We start from the raw sequence: 27,578 nt of genomic DNA, 5'->3' as shown, positions 1-27,578 counted from the left end.
CCGAAGAGAATCACAAATGCTTTGATTTCACAGGCCGGCCGTGGAGTCAAGAACAAAGGGGATTCCGGAGGGACTTGATTCCATCTGTGGTGTCTGAAGTTCTGACTGGCTGGGGACGACAATCTCACTTTCTGGCTCTGCCTGGGTGGGAGGTTGGATGTGTTCGGCTACTGTCTGAAATATAACAGTGCTTGCTTTTGTGCATTTTTCCGGGAAGGCTCTCAATAGTGAGAGATTCCCCCTGGGATGAGGGTGGGTACCTGCTGTCCCTTGCTCCTACGGCAAACAAAACCTCCTCAATGGGCTGGAACCTGAGGGCACGTGACCAACATCTGTTTCCATCCCGGCTCTTCTTTCTCCCTGTGGACATTACACGTTGTCCCTGGACTTCCGGGCACTGTGGGGGGAGATCGTGAGCCATGCTGGGGAGCGAGGAAGGGGGCCCGCGCCACGGGGGTCACGGCTCCGCGTTAGAGCTGGCTGGAATCCCGCGCAAGGCGTCTGATCCCGTCCACAGAGCCTCCCCCGGCACGGAGCTGCGTGGAAGTGGGTTCTTTCTGTCTCTCTCCCTCTTGGATTCCGCTGGAAGACTTGACCCACAGTCAACCTACTTCTAATCCTGGCACCGAGTCAGCTCCTTTTATTTCCACTCGGAGCCCTGCCAGCTCTGTTCTTAGCTGTGGAGGCAAACTGCAGAGGCATTTCCTGTTCCAGGTGGTTTCGAGCAGAAAGCCAGGCAGCGTGGGCTGGGGGGAGGTGGGGCGAAATTCTTCGGGAAATGCTCCCAGCAAATGTGAGAGGAACTCAGAGTCACACAGGCTTGACTTCCAAGGCACCCAGTCCCGCGGGGAAACGAGGCCTGTTTTAACTGACTTGAGACACATAATGAGAACGGACCACCTCCGGGTTTGCTCTCATGTGTACACCCGGCCCTGCCATACTGGGTCTATGATGGGCGGGTAAGATAAGGGCGCAAGGCAGGCGCCCGCCTCCCATGGAGGTCCTGTGCTTCTGGGAAGCTGAGAAGTCGTCCTGAGACATTGAACTGATCTCCTCAGGGTAGGGGTTTTCTCCTCCAAAGTCCACACAGGGTGTAGTAGCAACGGGCAGGTCTAACGCGTGTGCACAAATGAAAAAACTGTCCCCATCTGTCCATCTCTGGCTACGATTGAGCATGTCAGGGCAATCCTAGGAGGTTCCAGGAACTACGGCAGATCCAGATGAAATGAGGAGCTTGGACGTGCTACTGAACCCCTGGAATCATAGTTTCCCCCTTGGAAAAATAGGCACAGCAGTACATTTATGGGGTTGGGCTCAGGTGGGCAAAGCAGAGCAGGCAGGGCTCAATGACTGGAAACCACGGCCACCAGTGTTAGTGCGTGTGTGGCCCTCATGCTTCAGGAGCCAAGAGGGACCATCGGGAGAGACAGCTCCCCTGAGCAGTGGCGACTCTCTTGTCACTTGTTGGCCCTAACATGGGTTTCAACTGAAAAGTTCGTTTCATGCTGAAATTATGAGTTGAGCAATCAAAAGGGCTCTGACATCCATCTGTGCTTTTTACAGTGCCACAGAGAAGGAGAGATAATGTTCCCATTTTGCTAGACACCTGGGGCTGGGGCCAGGTGAGGAATGTGCTGGACAGTCTCAGAAGCCACGGGACTGACTTCCAGGGGCACATGCTGGTGCTTCTATGGAAGAACCAATGAGCCAACCTTGGGGTTGAGCCAGTAGCTCCTGGGATACTAGGATTGCGATTTTTTTTTTTTTTTTTTTGCATAAGATAAGGGTCAGAGGCAATGTCAGCCTCCCTTGGAGGCCCACTGTCTCCGGGGAGCAGAAGCATCATTTGCAGGTCAGGGAGGACCAATGAAGCAGTTGGAAAAGGTAACTTTCAGGGGTAACACTAGATGATGGCGCTTCCGAAGCCAATGCTGATAGAGTGAACCCAAATTCCTTGGGAGGGCAGACAGAGAAGGGGCGGGCTCTCTGAGAATTCAGCACAAGGGCCATCACTCATTTTAGAAAGCATTTATAGGCATTGTTCTATTTGTAGAGTGACAGCTGGGACAGCTGCCGAGGACGTGGGCTAGACAGGGACAATGTCCACACCAGGGAGGTGGGCAAAGCCATGGGGCTGACGAACACCAGCATGGATGTGATGGTCTCAAGGGGGTGGGGCGGACGGCAGCGGAGAGGGCTGCATGGGGCGGGGGCTGGGCTGTCTGGGACTTAGTGGGGATGCTCAGGGGACTGTGTGCTGGTGGGCCCTGGTGTGGTCGCCTAGAAACAGCAGCTCCTGTCCCCACTCCGGCCTTTCCCCACGGCAGGTGTGAGAAGATTACTATCTTAGTGTCTGCAAGTGGCCCCTCACTCTTAAAACATTGGATGCTGGTTGTCACTGTAGACCTGCCTAGCAGAGGACTGATTCGTGTCTGTCTCATTAGACTGTGGGCTTCTCAAGTAGAGACCGTTTCGGAGAAGGACTCAGATCATCTGTTTTGTGGAGTCTATGAAGGTAGGGATGTGGGCAGAGACACAACTTTTTAAAAATCAGTGATAAAAGCATTTCATGAGTAACTCCATTGTGGCCCAAATAATTTCATTCTTAAGTTTAAAGCCAGAGAGAGAGCATGCCTTACCTATATTTAAAAAGCTCAGATAGCACCTTGGAATGAAGCTTATACAAACAATGAGGAAGCTCAGGAGAGGGTTGCCTGGGTAAGCTGCTGGCCACCAGCAGTTTGAAATCTAACCCAAGACAGGAACATGGGAGTATGGCTGCCGGGAGGATACAAGTCACAGCATGTCCCATCCCAGTGAGCTAAGAGCAGAGGCAGCCCCCGCGCACCCACATTAGCATCAAGAACACACACGTCCACCCGGCACTCTGACTACCCTGGAGCTCCCGTGCCAGGATGACCTTTTCAGGGGCTGACGTGGAGGCTGGGAGTTGATCTGAGGACACACCCAGAGGCTCTCTGTGGCTAAGAAGGGGTTCAGATGAACAATTCCTCTTAGGCTTTAAGCATGGTGCTGGAATGGAAGCCAACTCTTCTATAGAGAGACTTTGGTGGCAGAAGTTAATGGAGTTGACCGTTAGGAACTTGGGGTCCACAGTACTTATGAAAATCAGTGTTCTCTGGGTTTCCATTAGATTTAGGACTGTTATTCTCTTTCCAGCTAAGGAGTCATTCCCAGAGCCACGGAGAGCCTCCAAGTGCTCCCTGCAGCCGGGGACAGGCACCCGTGCCACCCAGGCTAGGAATGCTCTGAGCTCTCTTCTGGTGTTACTTTTGGGCTGTCTGCCGCCCCAAGTCCTCACAGCTTCCTTCCCATCCAAAGCTGGTAGTTCCTCCTGACATCCCTCTCCACCCTTCCGCCCCCACCTCGGGGGTGACTGACTGCGCCTCATCCAACTAGGAAAGCACACTTTGGTCTGCTCGGATTCCCACCCGGGAGAATGATGCCAAACCAAATGACCAGCCGTGACTGCCCACATGGATGCTCGGGACATTATGTGTTGAGTCAAGTCATTTCTGTGTTACCCAGAAAACTGTGGGCAGGTTTGTCCTCCACCACGCGGATCCTCCGAGCTCCGGCGGGAATGATAGCAGCTTCGATGTAACCTGGGGGAACAAAAAGCATAGGTGAGCCACATCTGCCCCGTCTCCCACCAAAGTCCCCTCTGCCACCCCCACCCCCGTAGTGATTTCAGAGACTGCACACTGGCATGGCTGTGACAAGTCAAGCGTCAACTCACAGGAGCATTCTTGTATGGCCAGACCCTCCTGGCTGCCGAAATTCCAGAGAGCTCTGTTTATATGATTTATGGATTGAACTGTATGCCCTGCACCAATTCATTTGTTGAAGATCTAACCCCCAGTACTCAGAATGTGACCTTCTTTGGAATAGGGTCACTGCAGATGTCATTAGTAAGGATGCCATCATATTGGAGTAGGGTGGGCCCGTCATCCAATATGACAGGTGTCCTTATAAAACGGGGTAATCGGGACACAGACAGCATACAGGGGAGAACGGCACCGCAACAAGAAGCAGAGATCAGGATGACACAGCTCCAAGCCGAGGAGCGCCACAGGTGGCCAGCGAAGCACCAGAAGCTGGGAGAGAGGCCTGGGGCAGGTCCTTCAGAAGGAACCAGCCCTGCTGAGTGAGACCCTGACCTCGTCTTACCCGAGAGACAGCAAGTGTCTGTGGCTCGCCCAGGGCGCGGTGCTTGGGTACTGCAGCCCTGGCACACTGACCCAGACGGCCTCAAGTCCGCACAGACAACACCCCCCAGGGATACGGAGTTCAGTGGCGCCTCTGGACACACCATCTATTGGAGGTTCCTTTGCTGTTCACGGCGGTGTGAACTATCCCCAAGTCCCCATGGGATGACAGCAGCTCAGTGACCAGCCTTCGGACAAAACGGCTGCGTAGACCCCGCGTTTGTCCCATTTCCTGCCTCCACGGCTCCTTGGGCATTCTCGCCACTGTCGCCAAGTACACTTTTGCATCACCAGGCTGCAGAATCCAAGCCAAGAGACGCATCCGCCGAGGCCCAGATTAGTTAATTTTCCACATTCCTCCTCTGGGTGCTTTTGCAACCTATGTGAGGTTGCCACTTCTCTTTTTAAGCTTAACTTTGGTATGAGGAGCAACACTGAAAAGCCACTGGTTTCTCAGGTGCAGAGGCTGACAAGCCGGGCAGAGCCCGGGGCAGATGCACAGCTCAGGTTTGACTCAGGTTCATTTGACCTTGGAGTAGCAGGCCAGGGGCCCCATTGCTGTGTGTGGGCTCTGCCAACCTTTCTAATGTGAACTTCTCCCATCATGGTATGCAGGGAACCAATAATGGAGGAAACCCCTGATGTCACCATCTCTTAACTCCCTCCCTGCCCTCTTTCCAACAGCCCCTCTTCTGACCTGGAGCCCAAAGGCCACCCCAAGGCTGGTGCAAAGAGCAACCAGGAAGGGAAAGAGCCCCATCACCAAGTCCAAAAGCACCTTGCCAGATGTCCCCAGGGCAGAAACCAGACACCATCATGTTGACTGGGCATGAACTATAATTAAAGGGAAGAATTACGCTAAGAATTCACGAGAGAGAGGCAAGTTTTTGGTAAAGTAGTGAGACTTGATCTTTAGAATAACTTTGCATTCTAGTCTCTGCCGCTGAGCAGCAGAAATCCAGTTAGAGGGATACAATGTGGTTTCATGAGGAAGCATGGGTACAGCCAATGCCTTTGCCCCCGTTTGTGCGGAACATGCCATCTCTGCCTGAAGGACAAGTAGACAGAACAAACTTCAAAGTGACGTTGACCTTAAACAGGTCCCAGCTCCTCTGAATATTGATATTACCAAGCTAGGAAGCACGTTTTCCTGGGAAAGAATTTTTGTTTGAATTTCCCAGGTGGGCTGGCTTTTAGATGATTTGGGAGAGGCACATTTTTTTCCTGGTGTTTCCAGTAGCCTTGACTTTCTTTGGAAGAAAACCATTTTGCTGGTAAGGTACCATGACAGAACACAGGAAAGACCCTGGCTGTGTGACGTGGGACTGGACTTCTCCCCCAGGTTGTATCATTCATATATACATACATATATATGTATGTATGTATATATATATATATGTGTGTATGTGTATATGTGTGTGTGTGTGTATATACGTATGTGTGTGTGTGTGTGCGCGCATATATATATATACATATATATGTATATATAAAAATCAAAGTTTTTTTTCATAATTAACTCAAAAAATATTTGGAGAGGTTTTTGTATAAGTTTTCATTTTTGCCCTTTTATAAAAGTTGCTTATGAGAGAGAATATCACTGTCTTTGTTCTCCCTAAAGGTTGTCTGAGTCTAATTAAAAAGAACTCATTGCTTGGGAAGCCTACCCCATCAGAATGTGAGGTCAGTGCAGATGGGCCAAAGCAAGGCCATGACCTTGAGCTTCAGGATGAAAGCCAGGAGGGTGTAACCAAGCGCCCTCTCCCTTCGGAAAGCCCAGGCCTGTGATCTGGGAACTGCCCCACGCAGGAAAGTGCCATCTGTGGCTACATTCTCTTGCGCATCCTAGCATTTTCTGGTGAAGTGCCGGGTGTGGCTGAGAAGAACAAAGGGGAACAAAGGTGTACCCCTGCACAGCGTCATGTTTCTGTCCGGCCTCTTTCGCAGCTTTAAAAATGGTTGTAGTCTACAGCTTTTCTTTCTGGCAATCAGTCTTCAACATCAGTTATACGTGGGCAATAATGGCCCTTGTGTGCACACGTGGCTTCATGCAGCACAGCTCTTTCCCACCGATCTGCCCAGAAAACGTTCAGGCACGGGAGCAAGGCAAGGACCCCACACCAGGCACCCCGCTGCTGGGACCGCACGCAGCGCCCACGCGTCTTACATGAGAAACACTTGGGAACAGCCTTTGCCATCACACACATGGACACCTTGGTACAAAGATCGTTCTTGACTGAGGAAAAGAAACAACATTGCAATTGGTTTACACGCGCATTTCAGGAGCTGGTATTTAAGTTCTTAATCACCGTGAAGTAAAGTGTCATTTCAGGTCAGCGTCACATAGTGGTCAATCTCCCCACGGAAACGTCACACCTGCCACCCTGTAGGGGTTCCAAAGGCAGCTAGAATAAATTCATGACATGCTGATCTATCCACATTCAAATGGGATAGGTCCTGCCACCTCCCTTCCAAGAACAGACTGTCAAAGAAGGTGCTCTTCAAGAATAAAATGCAAAGGGATGCAGAAGTCTTGGGTCACCGTCGGGGGTTCCCAGTGGGGACCTCAATCCAGGTCTGTCCTGGGTGTCTATGGACACTGGTCACCTTTCTAGTGCTAGAGATACTAATGTGAAAATGGCAAGTTAATGAATGACGTGAAAGCATCATGTCAAGAACAAACTCCTCAATTCAAAACAGTAAGCTGTTTCCACTCAACCAAAGGCTTAAGCAGTATAACAGCCGGTTTGGGTCCATTCTTCCCATAGACAAGGTGCCAAGGAGCTTATCTGTTCAAAGTTGGGAGGCCACAGGCCAGAGGCTAATAAATAACCCACACTCAGGACACATGTCCCCAGTCGCTGCTCTGGGACCTCTCAAGGACACTAGAGGATGACATCCTGGAGGCGTGGACACTATGCCCGTGTGGGTCCACTCCAGATTCTCAGCTCAAGCATTTAGGTAAAAGGACCCAGAAGAGTTCAGACAAGGGTCAGGATTTCAAAGAATTGGGCAAAAAGCCTGTGTCTGATTGCTTTTTATCTTTCTGGTATGGTATTTCTCTTTGATATTCACCCTTAGGGGTGATAAGACATTCCTCCTTCGGAGCTGGGCAGAGATGAAAGCTACCTTCCTATCTAGGCTGATAGAGGGAGCGAACCCATGGGGGCTGGAAGCCATTTCTGCGTTGGGATTCTCCTTCAGCCTAAAATACCCTACCCATACCCCTACTAACGGCTCATCTGTACGTGTTAGCGCTCAGGGGCCACTTTCATGCCTGCAGCCTGGGGGGAGGTGTCCCCCCAAATCTGGGGCCCCACAGCACCACCACTGAGCTGCCCCTGCCTCACACATGGACTCAAGCTGTGCATGAGGGTCCCCTAACTAGACCGTGACCAACATGGTGACAGTTCACTTTTAATTCTGTATCCCTGGTGTTTCTAATCTAGTTCTGCTGGTTCCGGGGGGGGGAAGAGACCCATGGTTGACCGTTTGCGAATCTCTGGGCACAGCGCGCTGAAGACGGCCACGTCGTGAGGGCAGGTTTGCTTCTGGGGAAACTCTACAAGATGGGCCGCCCGGGGTTCATTCACGTGGGAGGGAACCCCTCTCTCATCTTCAAGAAACAGAATCACCTCTGATATGTGAGCTTATGCTCACAGACCCCAAATGTGAGCATTTGGAAAACAACAACTTTTGACTTTAAAATGGTGTGACATTTGGCAAGGGCTGGGGGCAGCAGAACTTTTACAGGAGAGGGGAGCCAACGAGGGCTTATGGTTCCCTGAAAGTCTGCTAAGGCTTTGGGGCCCCAGAAGCCAGAAAAAAGCGTGCGAGGCCACAAGCCAGGGCAGGGACGGCTACCCCCAGGAAACCTGGAGGGATGGGTCTTCCCGGGCCAAGACCAGAGACCGCGGAACAGATGAGAGGCTGGAAAAACGGACCACGCTCCAGCACCGATCTGGGTTCTCTCCCCAGGGAGCTGCTTGTTGCAAACAGCGGAGGTGTTCAAAGGTGCGTGGCGAAACCACCGGGTGCCCAGGGAGCCGGCGTGGGCCCGGCTGCACTCAGCTTGCCTTCCACGGAACGGGGCCTCTGGAGTCAGTGTTGTGCATCGGAGCTCAGGTCGGTATCCAGCGTCGGGGAAGGGTCCCGATGCCTCCTTTTCAAAATGCCTTTGTTAGGTCATCAGGAAGCCCTGGCCCACTGCAGAGGTTCTTTTCCTCACCACCCCTGCTGGCGCGGCTGTGGGGGGCAAGCTCAGAGTCTCACCCCGGGGCCCAAAGGGGGCGCACGGCATCAGACGGGCCAGAACAGACAGCCGACGCCACCTGCGCTCCAGAGCAGCGATGTCCTCCCTGGGCTCTCCAATGCACAGAGCGTATGCAATGTGGCGTGGGGGACTGCGGGCCCAGTTTTTAAGTCTGTTTAACTTTAATTCATTATAATGAAAATTTGAAGGGACTCAGTGGCCGGGGGCTACTAGGCTAGACGGGGCTGCTCCAGCCTCACCTCAGTTGACGTCAGGAGACGCTGGGCAGACCCAAATTCTCCCATAAGCTCCTACATCACTGTGGATCAAATGCCCTTCTCTGCTTTCAGCAATCATGAGACCGAGGGCCCAGATCACCTTATCTGTGACCAACTAGCCCTCGAATGAGAAGTGCAGGGGAGGCCCACGATCAGCGGTGTTTGGGGCAAAAGGAATAAAATGTAGGGCATGCGTTGGTCGTTCTGTGGCTGTGGCCAGCAGCCCCTTGGGCCTCGCACTCACCTGTCCCCCGAGAGTGGCTGAAGTCGCCCTTCACCACGCGGCAGGTCTTGCCGTCCCCGCTGCAGACCCCGCACCGGTCCTCTTTGGCTGCTGACCCGATGATGCCATCGCAGCCGATTTTCTAAATGACCAGAGAGCCGGGTTACTTTGTGTTTCAGACTCAGAGGGGTTTTGAACGAGGCTATCCTGCAGGTCCCGCTTCTCCACGGGGCCCAGCAGGCCTGGTGCTGGGGGCCCCCAACCCTTTCAGTGGCCCGATAAAATATAGGAATGCACTTAAAACCAGAAGACAAAAAAAGGGAATAGACCCCAGCTCGTATTAATATGATGCTTGCCATTATACCCACATAGTTGTCAAATATATTCTTCAGTACTTGCTATAGAAAAGGGGAGCCCCAGAAGGCAAAAGGGCCCTTAGAAGTCAGGCTGAGGTCTGACACCCCAGCCCCTTCTAGGGGCACCTGAGGCAGAGGTCATGGATAAGGAATAGCTGCTGCCACACACCATCCAGTGTGCCCACAACTTCACACGACTCCATAATATCTGTTCAGGGAATGCATACAAAGAACGAGCTCTTCTCCAGCTGGGCCCTGGGTGAAACTGGGAATAGGGGACTTTGTTTCTGTTTGGAGTTTTTTTTTTTTTTTTGACATTTTATTTATTTTTGTGTGTCCCTCCGTTGTGCCCCCGCCTGACAGTAACCGCTCCCCCCAACGCCTCTCCCCAATGGTGCAGTTCAATTCTCTCATTATTTGAACTGGGATTTTTTTCATATAGGTTTTGATGGTCTGGGCTTTGGTTTTTTGTTTTTGTTTTTATTTTTCCTGGCTGGGAAGGAATGCACATGTTTTATTCAACTTGGCAGCTATCTCCCAACGACGACGGGGTCATTCTCCCTCTCCTGCTGGAGGGAGGCTGCTGACTTCTTGCCGTCGACTTCTTGCCGTCGTTTGGACCAAGGCTTGCAGGCTGGCAGCACCGCACTCACCTCGGCATCTCCCGGGCTCCTGGTTGCCTCTGCCCATTCCGGCAGCCCTCGCCTTCCCCCTTGTTTTGTTCAACTACACGTGATTTCTCCAGCATGGTGCCTGGAAAATAACATTTCTGAGGCCTTCCGTATCTCACAATTACTTTATTTCCTTCACATGCTTGGTTGATGATTTGGCTGCCGAATTCAGTAATTCTGCAGAATTCTGTAATTATCGCAATTTTCTGCCAGGGTGAGCTTTTCTGTTTGTTTTTCTTGGTCTTTCTCATTCCTGCTCTGGTTTTCTTCAAATAGCGGATCATCTCGCATTGACCACTCCTATTGGAGCAGGAGGCGCACTGAGAGACCAAACGAGGGAGCTAGATTGGAGAGAGGGGGCGTTGCGCGGTGGGCTTCCATTTAGCATGGTCAGCCATGTTGCACGAACCCCTGATTTAGCTCATTATGTTCAGCCAACTCCTCACACCCAGCCTCCATCCTCAGACCCCGGACTCCTTCAAGCACGTTGCTTCCTTTTTGGTTGCAGCTCCCCATGGGTTCCAGTTCTGGCCTCTGCCGCTCCGTTCCTTTCACGAAAACATCTGTCCTCTCCCGTCGTCCAAACAGAGGTGTCTTGCTTTGGTCCAAGGGTGACTGCAGCTTCTCTTCGCCGCGTGTCTCTGCTACATGTCCAGGGATAGAAGAGGCACGAACGCAGGGCTGAGTCGGCTGGCTTTGTCCAGAGCTGGTGTGGGAGGTTAATTCGATAAAAGGGTGCAGGGAATGACTTCAGACTCTGAGGCCTGCTAACAATAAAGCTCTGGCACCCAGAGCCACACACTTCAGAGATGCTGGCGGCGGGGTCATGATGTGCAGAAAAGCAGCCACCGGGAGGGCGTTGTTGAAATACAGGCCCAACCAAGCATTAAACACCCGGTACACTGGCCTGCGGCCTTGTCATCCCTTTGTTACACAGGGGACTCTGAGGCCAAAGCCTCTTAGAATGCTCCCAAATCCCACCAGTAATTATCCTACTGGCCAAAGAGACCACAGAAGACCAACGGGGAGGCCAGGAAATTCTGGGCAATGGAAATGGTCCGCTGAGATGGGCTTCAGATGCCAAAGCACTTTAGGCTTAAGAGCAGGTGACCCCGCCTCCCACGCCTCCACTCATTTTGTTTCTCTTTTCCATCTGCAATCCAAAACTCTCCTCCAAGCCAGCTCCTGGGAGAACACAGATAATCAGATGCAATCCCTGCACCGAAGAACGTTACAGACCCTGAAGGTGTTTCATTTTGGTTCCGCGTCCATCAAGCACGGGATACGCACCCAAGTTAGGGTCCCAAGGACACATGGTATCCACTCAGCTGCTCGGGCCTTACAGGAAAGCCGAGCGTGTCTGGCTCCAGGTAGACGCAGGCCTGTCCGTCGGTTTGATGTGCCCATGGAAGGTCAGTAGCTCGGAGGCGAGTCGGACCTCAGAGGCGTGTTAATGTGATTCCTCTGCTTCTGGAGGCCAACAGTAGGGATCATTCCTGATGGGGCTCCTGATTTATAGGGACTTGCTGAAAAAGAGACAATGTTTGTGCTTCTTTCCCTCGCTCGCTCTCACTTTTACGAGCGCTGTTAAGTTTCATTCCGGCATGTTCGGTAATTTGTGACTCACTGAAAAGAAACTTAACTCGGGCCTCATAAAAACAGAATAAAATGGTGTTTCCATGTTTTGTGTTATGGTTTGAATCAGTCTGCTGTTTGGGGCCTCTTGTCCCCTCCATTTGGGAACTAGCCTGTCGTTGTGTTCCCAAAATCTCCCAGAACTCCTTCTGCTACCCCAAAATAGCAAAATTTATAGCTGAGGGAACACAAGGAGAAGCTAGTAAGTAAACCAGGGAAATATTTCTGTAAGTGCTGCCTAACATAAACTGTGGATAATTTCTACTTTTTATCCATTATAATTAATTATATCAATAAATAAGTACAGATCCTCTGCTCATAAACCCGAGACTTTTTTTTAAAATTACACTTCTCTTTAACCAATTTTCCTTGCCTTATTCATTCACAGCTACTACAGAATATCCTAGGATAAATATTGCATTTGTATTTAATTTCCTATAATCTTATTTAAATATGCTCACTTTTATTATAAAAACTATTAACTATGACTTTACTAATCTGGCTTTTTGGGAGAACTGACGTAACAATGGGGCTAAAGTTAACCTTTATTATTTCTGATGAATGAGTACTGTTAGGAAAATCACAGATAATATTTTTAACTTCCATCAGAAAGTGAGTTGTTTACTGACATTTTAATGTCATGAAGTGCTTCCAAGTAGGTGCTGCCACCGTCTACCAGGATGGTGGTGCTCCTGCTAGTACTGGTGGGCTGCCTGGAGGCAGCAGTCTGAAGGGGGGTGGTCCCTGCATGCAATGCAGATGGTACTTTTGAGAATTGGGAGGTGGGGGTCTCCCCATCAGCAGGATGGCTCCAAGGGAGCCCTTCCACCCACCACAGAGCAATGAGAAAGGTGCCACTGTCACCTCTGTGCTCTAGTGCCCCTGCCTGGAGGGGCTGAGCTTGGCTAGAGCTGTATTCAGTGAAGGGGTCAGCTGGTAGGTACAATGATGATGTCAACAATGGGGGCATTCATGACAGACTAGAGGGTGCAGATGGCATGACACCTGGGCAGGCAAGTGTGCCCAGATCATTCCTGTCACATCTCAGTTCAGGTCAGGTGCTGGCTCCATGGTGCCCTGTGAACACAGACTTAAGGCCATTAAAATGCCTTCAGTGGCATCTCATCCCCGTTATATGACCAAAGGCCTGGAGTACTATTGTCATGCTACAGGGAAGATACCCAGCTGAAAAGGCTGCAATGATAACCAGGGTCACAGAAGGCACCCACTGGCACGGGATCACTAGGAGCTAAAATCAGGCCTGGCCATTCAACATGGCCCCACTGGCCAGAAAATTTCAGGATTCTTAGAAATCCCTCCATGTTGGCAAGAACACTGCAGATGTTGGCAAGGGGCTGGCAGTGGTCAGTGGGTGCTGCTCTGGAGGGTATAAGCACCTTTACTTGGGAAATTGTCACTCAAGGGACGCCTGTCACTGGGCTGCAGGAGGGTCCACGCAGGTGTGTCATTGAAGGAAAGAAACGAATCCTGCGCTAGGCTTGCAAGCAGCTTTGCAGATGACTGTCAGCAATTCCTCATTTCAGTTATTAATGATAAGACTGCCGTTCACACGGGGTGGCAGCTCCAAGGGTCAGAGTCGTCACCCCCATCACTGCCTCCTTCCCTGGGAGGGTGCCCAGCCAAGACCCACAGGCACGGAGCAGCTATCACCTTCATACATCCACATTTGATAACAAAGCCAGGCAATGCCAACTGAGTCTGGTTATTGTCAAGGTTTCCTGGAAAATCCCAGTTTGGAATGAGTCTGGACTTTGCAGGGGGTAAAAAATCCACGAGGTTTGCGATGGTGGGCCACAGGGGTCATCCCAGAAGTTGTCTTTGGGCCGTGTCTTCCTGTCTCTCTCCGTTTTACTCACTCACCAAAATCTTGCCGCCTATGCCCTTGGCCAGGCAGAGGGATGCAGACAGAATGAAGCAGGCCTGTTGCCTTCAGGGGGCGAGGGGGCTCCTGGCTTGGGGACAGGATTGAGGCATCTCTACCCCCTGACCCCTGGAATTTACTATTGTTGATGTGTTTTTAATATTTCGCTGAAACAGCATTAGCGATGGATGTCAAGTTCAGGAGGTGTGGGGGCCTGGACACCCCTGTAGCCACATGACTCCTAGACAGCAGCATCTCTTTTACGGGTGAAATCCGAAGACCCCTCCACGGCCCTTGGTGAGCGGACCCCTCGCTTAGTCTCACACAGGTCAACGGAGGCCACACAAGGAAACGCACAAACCAGCAGGAAGACTTGGCTCTCCTTTCTACGCCAAGTGTACGTCAATCCTAATACCCACCTGCCTGCTCAGGTATCGGGGGCCACTCTGTCCTCCAGCTGTGGGTGGCTCACCCGCTGAGGACACAGCTGAGGGAGCTGGGCCTCAAGGACAATGACAGCATGTGTCTGAGGTGGAGGAGAGGGGGCTTTCGGGGGCTCTCACCTGGCCGGCTCACACTGCACCGAGTCATCAGGAAATAAGGCACGTGCGGCCCGATCCAGGTGGCGTCACCTAAGCCACGTCCCTCTAGGCGCTGGTGATATGCAGCCTCCTGATGCACCGCCCCCTCCAGCTCCTCCCCAACCCAGCTGTTGAAAGGTACCCATGCTGATGGACAGACAGGAGCAGAGTCACCTCTGTGACATCAGGCCAGGAGGACCTGGGGACAGGTGCGCCCCCAGCTCCGGCACACTGCATGCAGGTGCAAGGTGAGCTTCCATCTTCCCTCCCGGCCTCCCTTCTTCCTCTTTTTGTCTTCTTAGATGACATTTATCATCGGTCTGATGAGTCACAGACATCCAACATTGGAATGGGTTTGGGGAGTGCATTCCCGTGGGTGGAGCAGTTCCCCAAAACTAGGCATATTTATCTCCCTGGGTATATTTGTGAAGGAATCTACTAGATCTTTTGTAGAGAACCAGAGCAGAGTTTGTCCGAAAATGTATATTCACGTACATCCTCCAAACTCCCCTCAGCATTCACCCCGCTCTCCCCTTTGCCATGACGTCTAAAGTTATTTAAGCATTTTTGGACACCAGGTGGCCGCTCTTCTTTCAGCCACCCCAGCTCCCGAGTGGCCTGCAGATAAACCTGCAGGAAGGGTCCCAGGTCTCCCATGGCCTCCACACCCCACGCCGAGCCCCTCTGAGGAGAGGGAGCCTCCTCTTCAAAGCTCCATCCAGAACACACACAAAAAAAAAACACGTCACCTGGCACCTGCCGTGCACGCAGAGATCGGTCTCGTAGGGCCCGCAGGGCGTGCCATCCAGGACCCTGTCGGCCACTAGCAGCGGGGACTCCTTCCCCAGGGGCGAGCAGTAGAGTTCACAGGGCTTATCTGAGGAGAAAAAGGGGGTGAACGCTGATGTGAGTAGGGCCATATGGGCCATGCAGGACATGGGTGACTATTTTGCAAAGGGGCCTCCGGAGAGGGAGAGACCCCAAAGCCTGGGTGCTGCCTCTGCTGGGACCTTTGTCTCCCCCACGAGGCTCCTGAGCGGGTCCTCCCAGTGGTGCTGGGTGAGCAGGGGCAGGGGCGGAGAGAGCCTCCTGGAGCCGACGTGACCTTAGAGGACCTGGACATGCCAGATAAAGGTTCTTTGCTAGAGCAGACCCGCCACCTCACGCAGCGTCTGGGCACTTGCGAAAGAGTGACATTTACGAAATGCCACTGTGCCCAGCAGCTTTCCACGACTCATCTCCCATGGAGCTCTGACCAACGCACTCAGTGGGGAATCTCGTCTTAGAACGCAAGAGAGAAGCGTTCGAAGGTTATAAGGAAGGGTCCTTTGGCCGAAGTGGTTTGAAAACTGGATTTTAATAACCTTTAAACTGAAGTGTTGCCTCGATACTCGGGAGTAGCTGAGCTTTGAGGTGATTCACGGAACAGCAGGAATAACGCTGGTGATGGTGATGATGACAAAATCGTAAATAACAATTACTATCCACCACGTGCCAGGCAGCGTGCTAAGCGGTGTCTATGCATTTCTGGTAAATGCTGTCATTGTTCGGCCTTACAGGCACGCACATGAGTCCCTGCCAGGCAGGGCCGGATCCCGGCTTTGTCACTCCATCCCGATTTTGTTTCCATCATCCCTGCTTTCTCTCTGAAGGGAGAACTCCGGGGGCCAAAAACACCAAAGGGGAAAAATGGTGTTGCTGAAAGCAAACTGCCAGTTTCACAGACTTTTCGACTTCCGGGTGCAGACTCTGATTTAAGCAGAAATGGGATTGAGGTAGAAAAACGAAAGGCTCTTTTGAGCTAAGTTAGAAAGAGCAGACTTGGGAAGGATCAAGATGGCGTATCTGTGCTTTTTAGTGTGGGCATCAGAGATTCGCGGGCTCTCCAAATCTGGGGGCCCAGCCTTGATGGAGGGATGTGGTCATGACTTCAGACAGGAAGGTACACTCAACTCTCCCACCTGCAGACACTGTCCTCCAAGGTTCGGGCAGTCTGGGGACACCCGGGGCCCAGGACAGAGTCCAGAGGTGGCACTTCTTCCCTCTGCTCAGCTGGAACTCCCTCTGTTTGACCAACTCCTTTTCTGAGTGCTCTGCTCAGAATCCTCCCATCTCCAGGAAGGAACAGCACCATCTTCCGAAAGGACTCAGGATAACCTTTATAAAATAGGAAGAGGCTCAGAGCCCCTCATAATCCTCTATATCCCTCCAGGGTGCCTGGGTGGGCACTTAATCTCCAGGATAAAAGACCCTGGTAAATAACACGACATCCTGGGGTTCAGCTTCAGGCAGTGTCGATGCTCTTACGGACTCAGGAACACAACCACACACGCCAAGGACAGAAGTCGGCAGCACTGCTCCTGCGCAGATGAAGTCGAGGCTGGACTCTCTGGGCTGGGTCCCCGCTTCCCACTGGCCCACCTGTTGGCAGGACTGACGCTTGGATGGGGCAGCACAGGCACAGAAGGGGAGACACACTCGGGGTTGTGAGGGCCACACAATCAGTCTGCTTGGCAGACGCCTGGAGGAGTTACAAAGTCTTACTGAGGTGGAGGCGCCATTGAATTCTGAGGCCATCCCAGGGCGTACCAAGCCTACCCGGCCTTCTGTGGGGGACACATGCTGAAGAGGGGTCTCAGCCCCATCCCCAAAGCTGCTCAGCATGACCTGATAGCCAGGCCTCAGCTGATTGGAACAGCAGTGGCCACCTGACTATAGCTACACCAATCAGAGTCTCTTTCCCCACCATGACATCTAGTCAGGTCTCAGTTGATTGGACCCACAGAGGCTGCCTGACCATAGCTGGGCCAATCAGTCTCCTTCCTCATCATGACTTGCTAGTCAGGTCGCAGTTGACTGGACCAGCAGTGGTCACCTGACTATGGCTACACCAATCAGAGTCTCTTCCCCCACCATGACATCTAGTCAGGTCTCAGTTGATTGGACCCACAGAGGCTGCCTGACCATAGCTGGGCCAATCAGAGTCTCCTTCCTCATCATGACTTGCTAGTCAGGTCGCAGTTGACTGGACCAGCAGTGGTCACCTGACTATGGCTACACCAATCAGAGTCTCTTCCCCCACCATGACATCTAGTCAGGTCTCAGTTGATTGGACCCACAGAGGCTGCCTGACCATAGCTGGGCCAATCAGTCTCCTTCCTCATCATGACTTGCTAGTCAGGTCACAGTTGACTGGACCAGCAGTGGTCACCTGACTATGGCTACACCAATCAGAGTCTCTTTCCCCACCATGACCTCAGAGTCAGGTCTCAGTTGCCTGGAGCAGCAGTAGCCACCCGAGCGTATCTTGCACCAGAGTCTCTCTCCTGAAAAATCAGCATTGAAATTCTGATAAAGAGGATGTGTCGACTCATAGCTGGAGGATCCGAAAGACAACCTTATCCACAATTCGGGAATCGCCAAAGCACTGAAAATGTGGGAAACACATTTGCCAGCAGAGCCGGCCTTGGCTGACACGAGGCTGGTGGCGGTGCTCAGCATCCCCCTTGCAGACTGCTGTTTGCGGGCTTCCCAGTAGGGATGCCCACACGTCTGACTGTGGGCGCTTCCTGGGACCCCGCGCAGGGTGTGAAGTAACAGGGGGTTGCTGCACGGTCGCTCCCCGTCTGACACGGAAGGCTCTGCATTCTGAACCACATCGGGACCCGAAGGGTTCGGATAAGGGACGAGGACTTGCATGGAAGGCACTGTGAGCTGTTCACCAGCTTATGTGTGGACGAGCCGTGAGAAAGCCATTCCGCAGCGAGGGCAGGAAGAAATGACTCACGCGCGAGCTGTGGGGACGTGGAAGGCAGCTCCCGACAGCCCCACAGGCCCTGGCCTCAGACCCTCGCCCCGGCCCCTGGGACCCGTGAGACGCCCTGGATCTTTGCAACGACTTCCCTCTTTTCAGTTAAGCGACTCCAGCCAGCTTGGCTGAGCTGCAGTCAGAGAGCGCTTGCCATGGTACCCTCCCTGTCCCCTGGGAGGCTCAGACCCAGAGGGGGTTCAGCCGTGCTGGGGAGAAGGAGCTGGGAATGTACTTCCATGTCCAGACGTGGCCTTTGCCAAGCCCTCTGACACTTCAGTGGGCACGTGGCCTGCTGGCCTGGCCAGGGAGGCCTGAACTCATGCAGGTTTCCACTTAAATGAGCTTCCACGGGGAAAGCAGAAACGGGGTGGGTTTGGCAATGGGCCATCCCAATGGGTTTCTGTCTAAAGGCTTTTCCACGTAGAAATATTTTGTAAGGAGAGTCTTTGTCCTCTGTTGGAGGTGGTGTGGATTTGTGGTCCCGAGTCCTCCCTTGGAAAATCTACCTCTGCAAGAATTTCCTTTTTCTTTTTTCTTTTCTTTTTTTCAATAAGAGAAAAAAGAAAAAAACATTGCTTCTCCTTTCTTGAAATGTGCGTCACCCGCCAAAGAATTCCGCAGCGATAGCAATGCTATGAATAGGGCAGGCGTAATGGGTTTCGGGAGAGCCTGGGGCCTGACCGCAGGAATCGTTCCTATCGCGGCTGAGCAAGAATTAGGCCTTTTATACAGCGAGTTTGGAGAGGAGCACTTGTAATCTGTATTCTCCCCCGGCCCTCTGAACTGGCCATTTATTATTTGGTCTTTATCCTGTGAAATGCTCCTTTGCAAAGCGCTGGCTTCTGTTGATATTTGAGAAGGAAATGAAACCGGATATGCAAGAAGTCCTGACCATTCCACGCCAGAAGGGCATGTGTCCCTTGCAACGCCCTGAACTTAGGGGTCTCTCCTTCAAAGGCAAAATGCTTACTGTTTGTTGGCTGTCCTTATCAAACATAAGTTGCCTTTTCAGATCAAAGGCAGTGGCACTCTGGCTATCCTTATTTCTTGCTTTGGAAGAAAAAAAAAACCCAAAAATGAGTGGGTGGACACATTCCGAATGCAATGAGCTTCCCTGAATGGCCGCGCTGTGAGGCCTCATGGAGGGGGGATCTGGGCAGACATCCGTCCCAGCCACTGTGATGATAAGGGAACTGAGGAGGTCAGCCATCCAACAGTGGTTAGAAGCAAAATAGAAGTTTAATCTGGACTTGGAGAAATTGGTGGAAAAACAGACATTGAAGTGGGATTTCTGCGCTGAATAAACTAGGTAGGAGAACTGAGAACTGGAGCGAGAGGCGAAGGAAAGAATAACAAAACCTCCATGCACACAGCTGAGTGGGAATGGGAATGGGGCGAGTCTGTCTCAGCCCTGACCACCTCCTACTCCTGAGAAGGGGGAGAGAACCGGAGAGAGGACCTCAGGGTCTTTCTGGGTCAGCCAGGGTACAGCTGATAGTTTGGAAACACGGCAGCTGCTGCCAGGTCATCACATTCAGGCTCCAAGTGGGCCCGAGACTTCTGGAAGCTTTCTGTGTCTCCTTGCACCCGATGAATGGTCAGGCAGACAGCAGGGAGGGTCGCGTGAGGACCCTGGCCTCCAGCTGCATGTGCTTCTTTCTCCCTCATTTGCAGGGAAAGCCGTGGGCACAAAGGCTACACTTTTGAAGTCTGCGGGGTCGGGGATGATGCAGCGACAATCACTCAGCTCCCAAAGGTGGTGGTGGTCTTGGAAAAGAAAACTGTCCAGGGAGCACCCTGATGTTTTAAAACGAGGCCATGGCTGAGCAGGCTGGTATCATCTGCCGGGACTGAGAACGTCCCGCGTCACTTTACAGGTCAGCTCTAAGCGGATGGGTCCGGCATTGGGTTAAAAGCTGCAGGTCTGAGGCCATGATTCCCTGCAATGTCTGGGCTGTGTCCCCGCACAGCTATGCACGTTTGAGCTTGTCACGACCGACGGGACAGTGTCGGTTTCAGAGGGCCTCAGGATCACGGGGAAGAAACTTAAGACCTGGCACGGGAACCTCATTTTCCTGCAGAAGACTTTAGAGGCTATGTCAAAATCGGGCCCTGTTGCTTTAGTTTGTATTAAAGTTCCCTGATCCGGCACGATGAAGTCACACCTTCTGTCTTCCTTGAGGACTGGAAGCCAGATGATAGCTGGTTATTTTCGGAGTCAGCTCCTCTGGAACCGGGGTCGGCTTCCTTCTCTGCTTTCCATCAGCTCCAGGGGCTCAGACGTGTCACGTAACCTATAACCTCTGTCTCCTGCATGGCTCGTTTTTGCATATTAAATGAGGTGATGGATACAGAGCTAATCTATGCCTGGCATATATGTGCTCGGTAAATGGGACCATATTGTCATCATCAGACCACGGTCTGGTTTCCTGAAGAGGAACACAATTTTAAGTGTAAAAAACCCTGAACTAGGTCCTGCGGGGTCATAAACAGACATCACAAATCCTCCAGACAGGGTATACCTCCTAGACTGTTTGCAGCCACTTGAAAGGCTTGCAACAGCCCAGTGGTCAGAGTCCCTTAATTTGGGAAAAAGCTCTCCAAAAGGAAACGTGACCCTTGCTTACTATCACCTTCACCAAGCTGTAAACTGTCCTCAGAACTCTTCCCCAAACACCTCAAAGAGTAAGAGCCAACCCCAAAGGAACCAAGGAAAGAAACGCAGGGAAGCACTGGCCCTGGGAAGGGAAACAGCAGACACACAGGCCCATAGTCCCGCCCCCGCAGGGCCTTCTTCTCCTCAAAGCTGGCCCAGCGCCCCTCAGCACCGGGCAGCAAGCCGCAGGCTGCCAGCACCCCCGCCCTGCTGCAAATGGGGGTGCCGGAGGAATCTGGGTCGCTGCCTGCCTCACAGCTGCTTTTGAGAAATCTCCCAGAGCCGGGTCATCCAAGTTCAACCTCACTGCTCAAGCAATGAGTCCAAGGCTGACTTGGGCGGGAGGACGGGAGCATCCTGTTGGGTGGATTGCGGGCTGGGAGGTGCCCTCTGGGTTTCCCTAAGAGGTGTTTATGTTCCTGGGAAAGGACGGAGGAAAAGGACGCGCCATACTCCTTTACCATCCACCACCACCGCCGTCAGCAGGCCCTTCTTCTTGCTGCTCAGCCGGTCGTGCGTCTGGCATTGCTGGTCCCGGAAACTGGGCAGACCCTTGGGGCAGGGCAGGTTCTCGCAGACGGCATGTTCCACGCTGGCGCCCAGGCAATGTGCGCCTCCGGGCCCAGGGCTAGAGGGAAGGGAAGGGAAGGGTGCGTGTTAACCAGACAGAGCAGGGGAAACAGCGGCGTGTTCAGTGTTTGCCTCCTTGCCAGGAGGGGGAGGGGCTGGGTTCTTACGCATCACAGCTCAGCAACCCCAGCCCCACACTGACGGCATGTTTAAGTGAGCCGTCAGGAAAATGCATCCAAAGGCTGTAAATCAAGGTCATCTGGAAATGCAATATGGTGAGTATCAGTTCAGCAAGCTCCACAAACCGGGTCTTTCATCCCAACTGAAAACTTGGCCATCTGTAACAAGAAAACCCCAAGGGAAATCTTTGGTGAGTGTGGTTTTTGTTTTCTTTGGTCTATAAAATGACGACCTTTAAAGGGCTCCTAGGTACACTCCTGAGGGAGCTGAGTTTCAGGAGGAGTAAATAAATAGCTCCCATCTACTTTGTAATGAAAAGAATCAGGATTCATTCATGTGTTCACAGGCTTTGGGGAAAGACCAGTGAGGCCTCTGCTCTGAAACCTTTACCTGGGCAGGTGTGAGACCACGTAGGGTCAACGAGGCAGTCCTGGGTCCTGGACGCTCTCTGCCTAGTTGGGGTTTCTAAGCTGTTCTGGAGACCCAGCTATGCTCTCTGGCCAAGTCCACGTGTGAGGGGCAAAGCAGAGAGACAGGATATGGGCCTGACTGGCTGATCGATGCATGCCTCTCTCTACCCATATCTCCCATGAGGCCCCAGGTGTCCCTGTAGGACCTTGACATGGGCAACCTTAATGGTTCCCTTCATTTCCATGATGTTAAGACCATCATGAAGCAATAAGACAGCTTCCCATGTGCCCTTTTTATTGAAATTCAGCATACGAGACAAAAGAGCACATCACAGCTGTTCTGCCCCAAGACTTTTCACAGATTGCACCCACCTGTTGGCAGGATGACATTTTTGACACATTAACCATTTTAAGTACCGCAGACCTTTGTACAACATGGAGGCTTAGGAACACCAATGTCCTGCACAGTCAGAAACCCATGTTTAATTTAAGCGGACCCTCCGCATCTGCAGACTGCTAACCATATATCGAAAATACACGGTTGGTTGAATCCACGGATGTGTAACTCAGGGATACGGAGGGCCAACTATCTACTTATTGAAAACATATCCGTGTGTAAGTTAAATCACACAGTTCAAACCCATGGTGTTTAAGGATCGACTCTTTCTCTTTCTTCCTTTGCCATTTCTCATTGTCAGATAGTGAAGCCAGCCCGAGGTGGTTGGTTTCAGGGAGAGATATGATGGAAGAGGGTGGCAGAGAGGTTGAGGGTTTTGTGTCACAAGAGCCTACAACAGGTCCACACACTTCTGCAAAAGGCCAGAGAGTGACTGTTTCAGGTTTTGTAGGCCACCACAGTATCTGTTGCAGCTACTTAACACTACGGCTGTAGTGCAAAAGCAGCTATGACAGTATGTCAACAAAAGGGTGTGCCAATAAGACTTTATTCACAAAGCAAAGTAGTGGGCCAGATTTGGCCCATGAGCTGCAGTTTGCCAGATCTAGTAAACAGATCTTTTCTTCAACGTATTTACTGCATCTGGCAAACCGCAGCTCATGGGCCAAATCTGGCCCACTACTTTGCTTTGTGAATAAAGTTTTATTGGCAGAAAGACCTGGAATGGGAGGAAAGGCTTCCCTCACCCCTCTCTGTCCACCTCATCCCCACCTCCTCCCTCGCTTGAGAGTGAAAGCAGTCTTGAGAGAGAATATACACCGGAGGTCCCGGGGAGGGATTCCGGGCTTGATCTCCAAGTTGGGACACAGCAAAGCCCTCTGGATCAGCCAGGACGGCCAGCAACCCACCCGCAGCAGGCAGGCAGCCATGGAATGGGTCCTCCCTCACAGCCGCTGAAGGAACCCATCACCCTTCCAACATCTTCATCCTGGGCTTCCGGCTCCCACAACTCGGAGAGAATAAGTTTCTGTTGTTTATGCCACCCGGCCAGAGGCGGCTTGTTATGGCTGCTCTGGGAGATGAATACACCCGATGTCACCAGCGCCAGGCACGTCCCCGCTCAACTTCGATGCAGACCCAGGGAAACAGGGGCAAATAGTCCTGAAGTGGTTAGGAATCCCGTGTGGACCAGCCTGGAGCTCAACAATATACATGAAGTTGGTCTCTAGAAAAATAAAGGAAGCTGTGTCCCCTACACACCTTGGGGAGGCATTGAGATTTGTGCTGATCACGTAATTAAGTGTTCCTGTTCTCACCGAGGTTGATTTTAGCTTCTGTTGCATCCATCCCCAATGCCGGGTTTTTCCAGATTTACGTGTGACTGACCCTCCTATACCAAGTACCACTGAGCCTCACAGCGGGGTGGGGTGAGGTGGGGCTGGGGGAGATTGGACAGGACAAGAGTCCCGGGTTGGGAGAAAGTGAGCCGATGGAATTCTGCGTGTGCCCTGCGGTGCTTCCCTCCTGACTCTGTTTACCCCATTTCTTTTCCTGCCCAACCTTCTCTCGTAGGAAGTCTCTTTTCAGCCCCGCTCTAGCTCTCTGCCCCCTCCCCCCACCCCCACCCCAGCTCTCTGCCTATCCTAAAGGCCACCTCCCCTGGAAGCCTAGCTCTCCTCCCTACCTGGGACCTCTCTGGACCCTGCCTGGGTCTCTGCTATGCAGCTTACCACCAACCTTGTGAAGTGCAGGCCTGGCTTCCTATCTTTTCCTTTCCCTCTGCAGCCCCCACCAGCGAACCTCCCACGGGCTGATCCCTAATGGGCAGTAGTTAGAATGAATTGAATTATATTACTACAATTAATCTTAAAACGACCAAAAAGAGAGCATGAAGTCAGGGAAGACATCCGCCGGTACAACAACTGCCTGAAGTAACAATTTTAAAATGTGAAGTCTGTTTGAAAGGTTGCAGCCTCCGGGAGATGGCTTGGTGGGTGAGCTGAGGGTCACTCTGGCCAATCCCGGTTTCCACTGCAGGAGGGGCCATCTGTTTCCCACGCCTCGGCCCCGTGGCCGGCAGGGCAGACAACAGGGGCCTTATCTTCCAAAGCCCTGGAAGGGGAGGTGCCAGCAAGTTGAAATCTCATCCTGAAGTGAGGTACAGTCCCTAGGGGGACATGGGTGAGAAGCCATGGGGACTGAGGCACTGTCCCATAAATAAACAGTGACCCTGAGCTAATGTGCCCACAGGGCATGCACTTGGCCTACTCTTTGTAGCCATGACCTCCTCACGTGGGCACAGAGGACCAGAACTGCATCCTGAAGATGAGCTCAGCGGGGGAAAGGTGGAGATAAGAAGTGTGGCTCATAAGCGCTCCCAGACGCAGCAGGAGCAGGCAGGGACGGGGGCTGCCCGCGGCTCTTGAGGCCGGCCCACTGGCACTGTCCCCCGGGGTGTGATGGATGGTCCAAGGTGCTTCTCCAATATCAACCCCTACTAGGACTCCCAAAACACGAACAAAGTAGAAACTTAGGTATAAAACCCAATGACGTGAACAGGCACTTCCCACGAAAGACTGTCCAAAGGCAAATAGACACACAGATGCCCAGCCTCGTGGCTTTTCAGAGAAATGCAAGTAAGAACCTCGGCGAGATGTGACTCCGCGTCCACAAGAATAGCCCCAACAGAGAAGACGGACAACGCTGAGCGCTGGGAGGATGGGGAGCAAAGCGGACGCTCACGTGGTTCAGGGCCGGGGCCATGGTACGGCCACTCTGCAAAAGCCAGTCCTTACCTGGTCACACACGCGCATGCTAGGGGCCACCCCCTCCCACTGAGCTGACGCGCACCTGCACAGGTGCCCACACGCACTCACAGTCTGGCAGGCAGCCCTGCGCAGGGAGCCATACTCTGGGACGGGGGCCCTTTTCTGTATGTTATATTGCAATGGAGATGTTTGAGAACAAGGCAAGGAGTGTGACTAGTATAAATGACCCATTGATATGGATTGACTATGGGAGCAGGGAGGGGCAGGGGAGAGCAATAGGGGGGTGGAAATTGGGACAACTGTAATAGGACAATAAAAAAAGGAATAAAATAAAAAATAAAATAAGGCAGGAGGGCTTTGGTGAGAAACCAGAGGCATGGAGAGAAAGTTGAGTTCCTCCCCAAGCCCCCGCAGGGCAGGGCTATCCCCATCAGGGCAGGTCCCCCACGTTTGGGGCCAACCCCAGCTTGGGAGCGGGGAGGCAGCGAAGGCTGGCAGAGCTGACCAGGGTCATGGGGCAGCAGATCTCAGGGAGGGTGGCCGTGTGGAATGGCGGTGGGAGAAGAGAAAATGCCGGCCGAGTGGCACGTTTTGGTGCTTTGCTCTGCTCTGTTTGGTGAGGACAGATCAGAGGAGAAGCCACAGCTGGCTCATCCTCCAGACACCTGGGAGCTCAGCAGAGAGCCTGCTGCTCCGCCGCCTGCCCTTGAATCAGGAGCTCCGAGGAGGGAGCAGGGCATGGTCTCGGGAACTCAGGAGTGGTCCTGGGCTGCTGTCGCCCCTTCAGGGCAGCAAACATCCTATTTGTAAGGCCTCCTCTGTGGGGTATTCAAGGAACTCAGGTCCCATGCAGAGGACAGGGGTATTTAAAACCCACCCAGGTGAAGACCGGCTCCCTGGCATGTGGAACTCACACCTACAGGGGTTTCACCGTGTGAGCAAAGGCAATTACAGGCATATAACTTCACTCCCCAGTCCTCCCACCAGGTCCTAGGAAGCAGGCTGCTCATGAGGTGATGCAACCAGGTGACCCCAATGCAGTCCTGGCTCCAGGCCACATTCCCCTTCCCTTCCTTCTTGGGCTCCAACAGGGCTGGCTTGTCGCACGTGACCATCTGAACCTTTCCATCCCTCCACCTAGCTCTCCCGACAACCCGATGGGGTAGCAGCATCCGAATGAGAGATGACCTTTCCACCTTGCGGCCTTTAGGCAGAAACTCCCACCAACAGCGACGGGGATTATGGCAGGAAAACACGAGCGAGCCTAGGAAGCTGGATTCCAAACCCGGATGGTCCCCAAGGCCTTGATGTCAGCTGGCAAGAAATGAAAATTCCAAGAGCTGTAAAGACTAAGACTAGAGAAAAAAAAAAAAAAAGAGGGGGCGGGGGACTCTCTTGCCAGTATTTTTGGACAGTGAATAAACCAGCTGCAGAAGGCGGGAGAGGGGCCAGGAATGAACCGAAGGGGGAGGGGAGCCGGCTGGTGGGAGCGTTCCAAGCCCGTGATGTACATAGCAGCGCGATTTGGACATCCTTGGGAAATCTCAAGGCAGCGAGCCTGGTGATTTAAGGACTGAGCTGGGGAGAGAATGCTGTTTGGTCAGAGCTTGGCTCTGGGGCCTCGATCAGCTGTGGTTTGTAACAATCACCCCATCAGGTCATTCTGCAAAAGCAGCTGCCGGCAGCTGCCTGGACTTCCTAGGACACTGCCTGTACCCTGCAGCTCGCCGGGATTGTGGCTGAACCTCTGCCCCCGACAAAGGCCGGTCCAACTCTTCCCCTGCTCCTGGGAGGGGGTCCCGTGAAGGTGAGAAACCTGGCAGAATACTACAAGGGAAAAAGAACCTGCCACTGCTCTTCCGAACACTGTTATTGCAAAAGATCAGACAGGCTACCCACATGGAAATATTACGGGAGCAAACCATATCGCTCCTCTCACTCAGGATACACCAACGGGCTAGAGCTCAGAGCTCACCTTGCGAGGGCACTGAGCACCCCAGCCATGAGCTACGGTCTCACTGGTGCAGGGCGGGCTCCGACAAAGGTGACCCTCATGTGCAATGGGGCCTGGCCCCCACGCCCCGGCTGTTCACAGCCTTTGGGCCTCCATGAAGCAAGATGGTACAAGGCCTCCCTGACCCACCGTCTTGGCAGAATAACTTGCAGTAACCTTAGCGTTTCCGGGGGAAAGCGATATTAGGCGTGTGGGTTGGGACACTGGAAACGCGTGTTCTCCGCAAGCGTGCCGGCAGGCAGCACGGAGCTCGGCCTGCGTTACGAAGGGCTGCTCTGTGGGACGCACGGGAGGTGGGACCGAGCCCAAACAGGCGTGGCCTTCATGGGGCTCAAAAGCCAGTGCGGGGGGACAGAGTAAAAACAAGGGAACGAATACATCGCAATCGCAAACTGCTCTAACACGTTATAACACTAATGGTGGTGGGCAGCAGGGGACAGTCTGCGGAGGAGACATGAACTTGCGGCCCTCGCTGGGGCCAAGCTGGGCCAGCGGGAGGGAGAGGAGGGTGCAGCATGGATCTGAGACTAGAAAGGAGGCTTCCGGGCTGGAGCGGGTCAAACGGTGGCCCTTCCACCCAAGGAGAAGCTCACCCAGAGCCTATCAGGGGGACCCTAATTGGAAAAGGGTCTTGGTTGATGTAATTAAGGAACTCTTAATTATAGGAT

General features: G+C 52.8%; 1 protein-coding gene across 1 annotated transcript in view; it reads right to left on the bottom strand.

Moving 5' to 3' along the window:
- The window catches only part of ADAMTS17 (ADAM metallopeptidase with thrombospondin type 1 motif 17), a 205,773-nt gene that overhangs the window by 62,196 nt on the left and 115,999 nt on the right, over nt 1-27,578 (bottom strand). Inside the window, exons 13-16 of the mRNA XM_090263585.1 lie at nt 21,033-21,199; nt 14,854-14,981; nt 9,001-9,121; nt 3,546-3,626 (exon numbers count right to left, since the gene is read on the bottom strand). Of these exons, the coding sequence (XP_090119711.1) occupies nt 3,546-3,626; nt 9,001-9,121; nt 14,854-14,981; nt 21,033-21,199 (497 nt within the window). The remainder of the gene's footprint in view (nt 1-3,545; nt 3,627-9,000; nt 9,122-14,853; nt 14,982-21,032; nt 21,200-27,578) is intronic.

Source organism: Furipterus horrens, unplaced genomic scaffold (genome assembly GCF_987537825.1).
Source record: "Furipterus horrens unplaced genomic scaffold, mFurHor1.1.pri manual_scaffold_16, whole genome shotgun sequence".
Taxonomy (NCBI): Eukaryota; Metazoa; Chordata; class Mammalia; order Chiroptera; family Furipteridae; genus Furipterus; species Furipterus horrens.
This window is presented reverse-complemented; position numbering and strand designations above follow the sequence as displayed.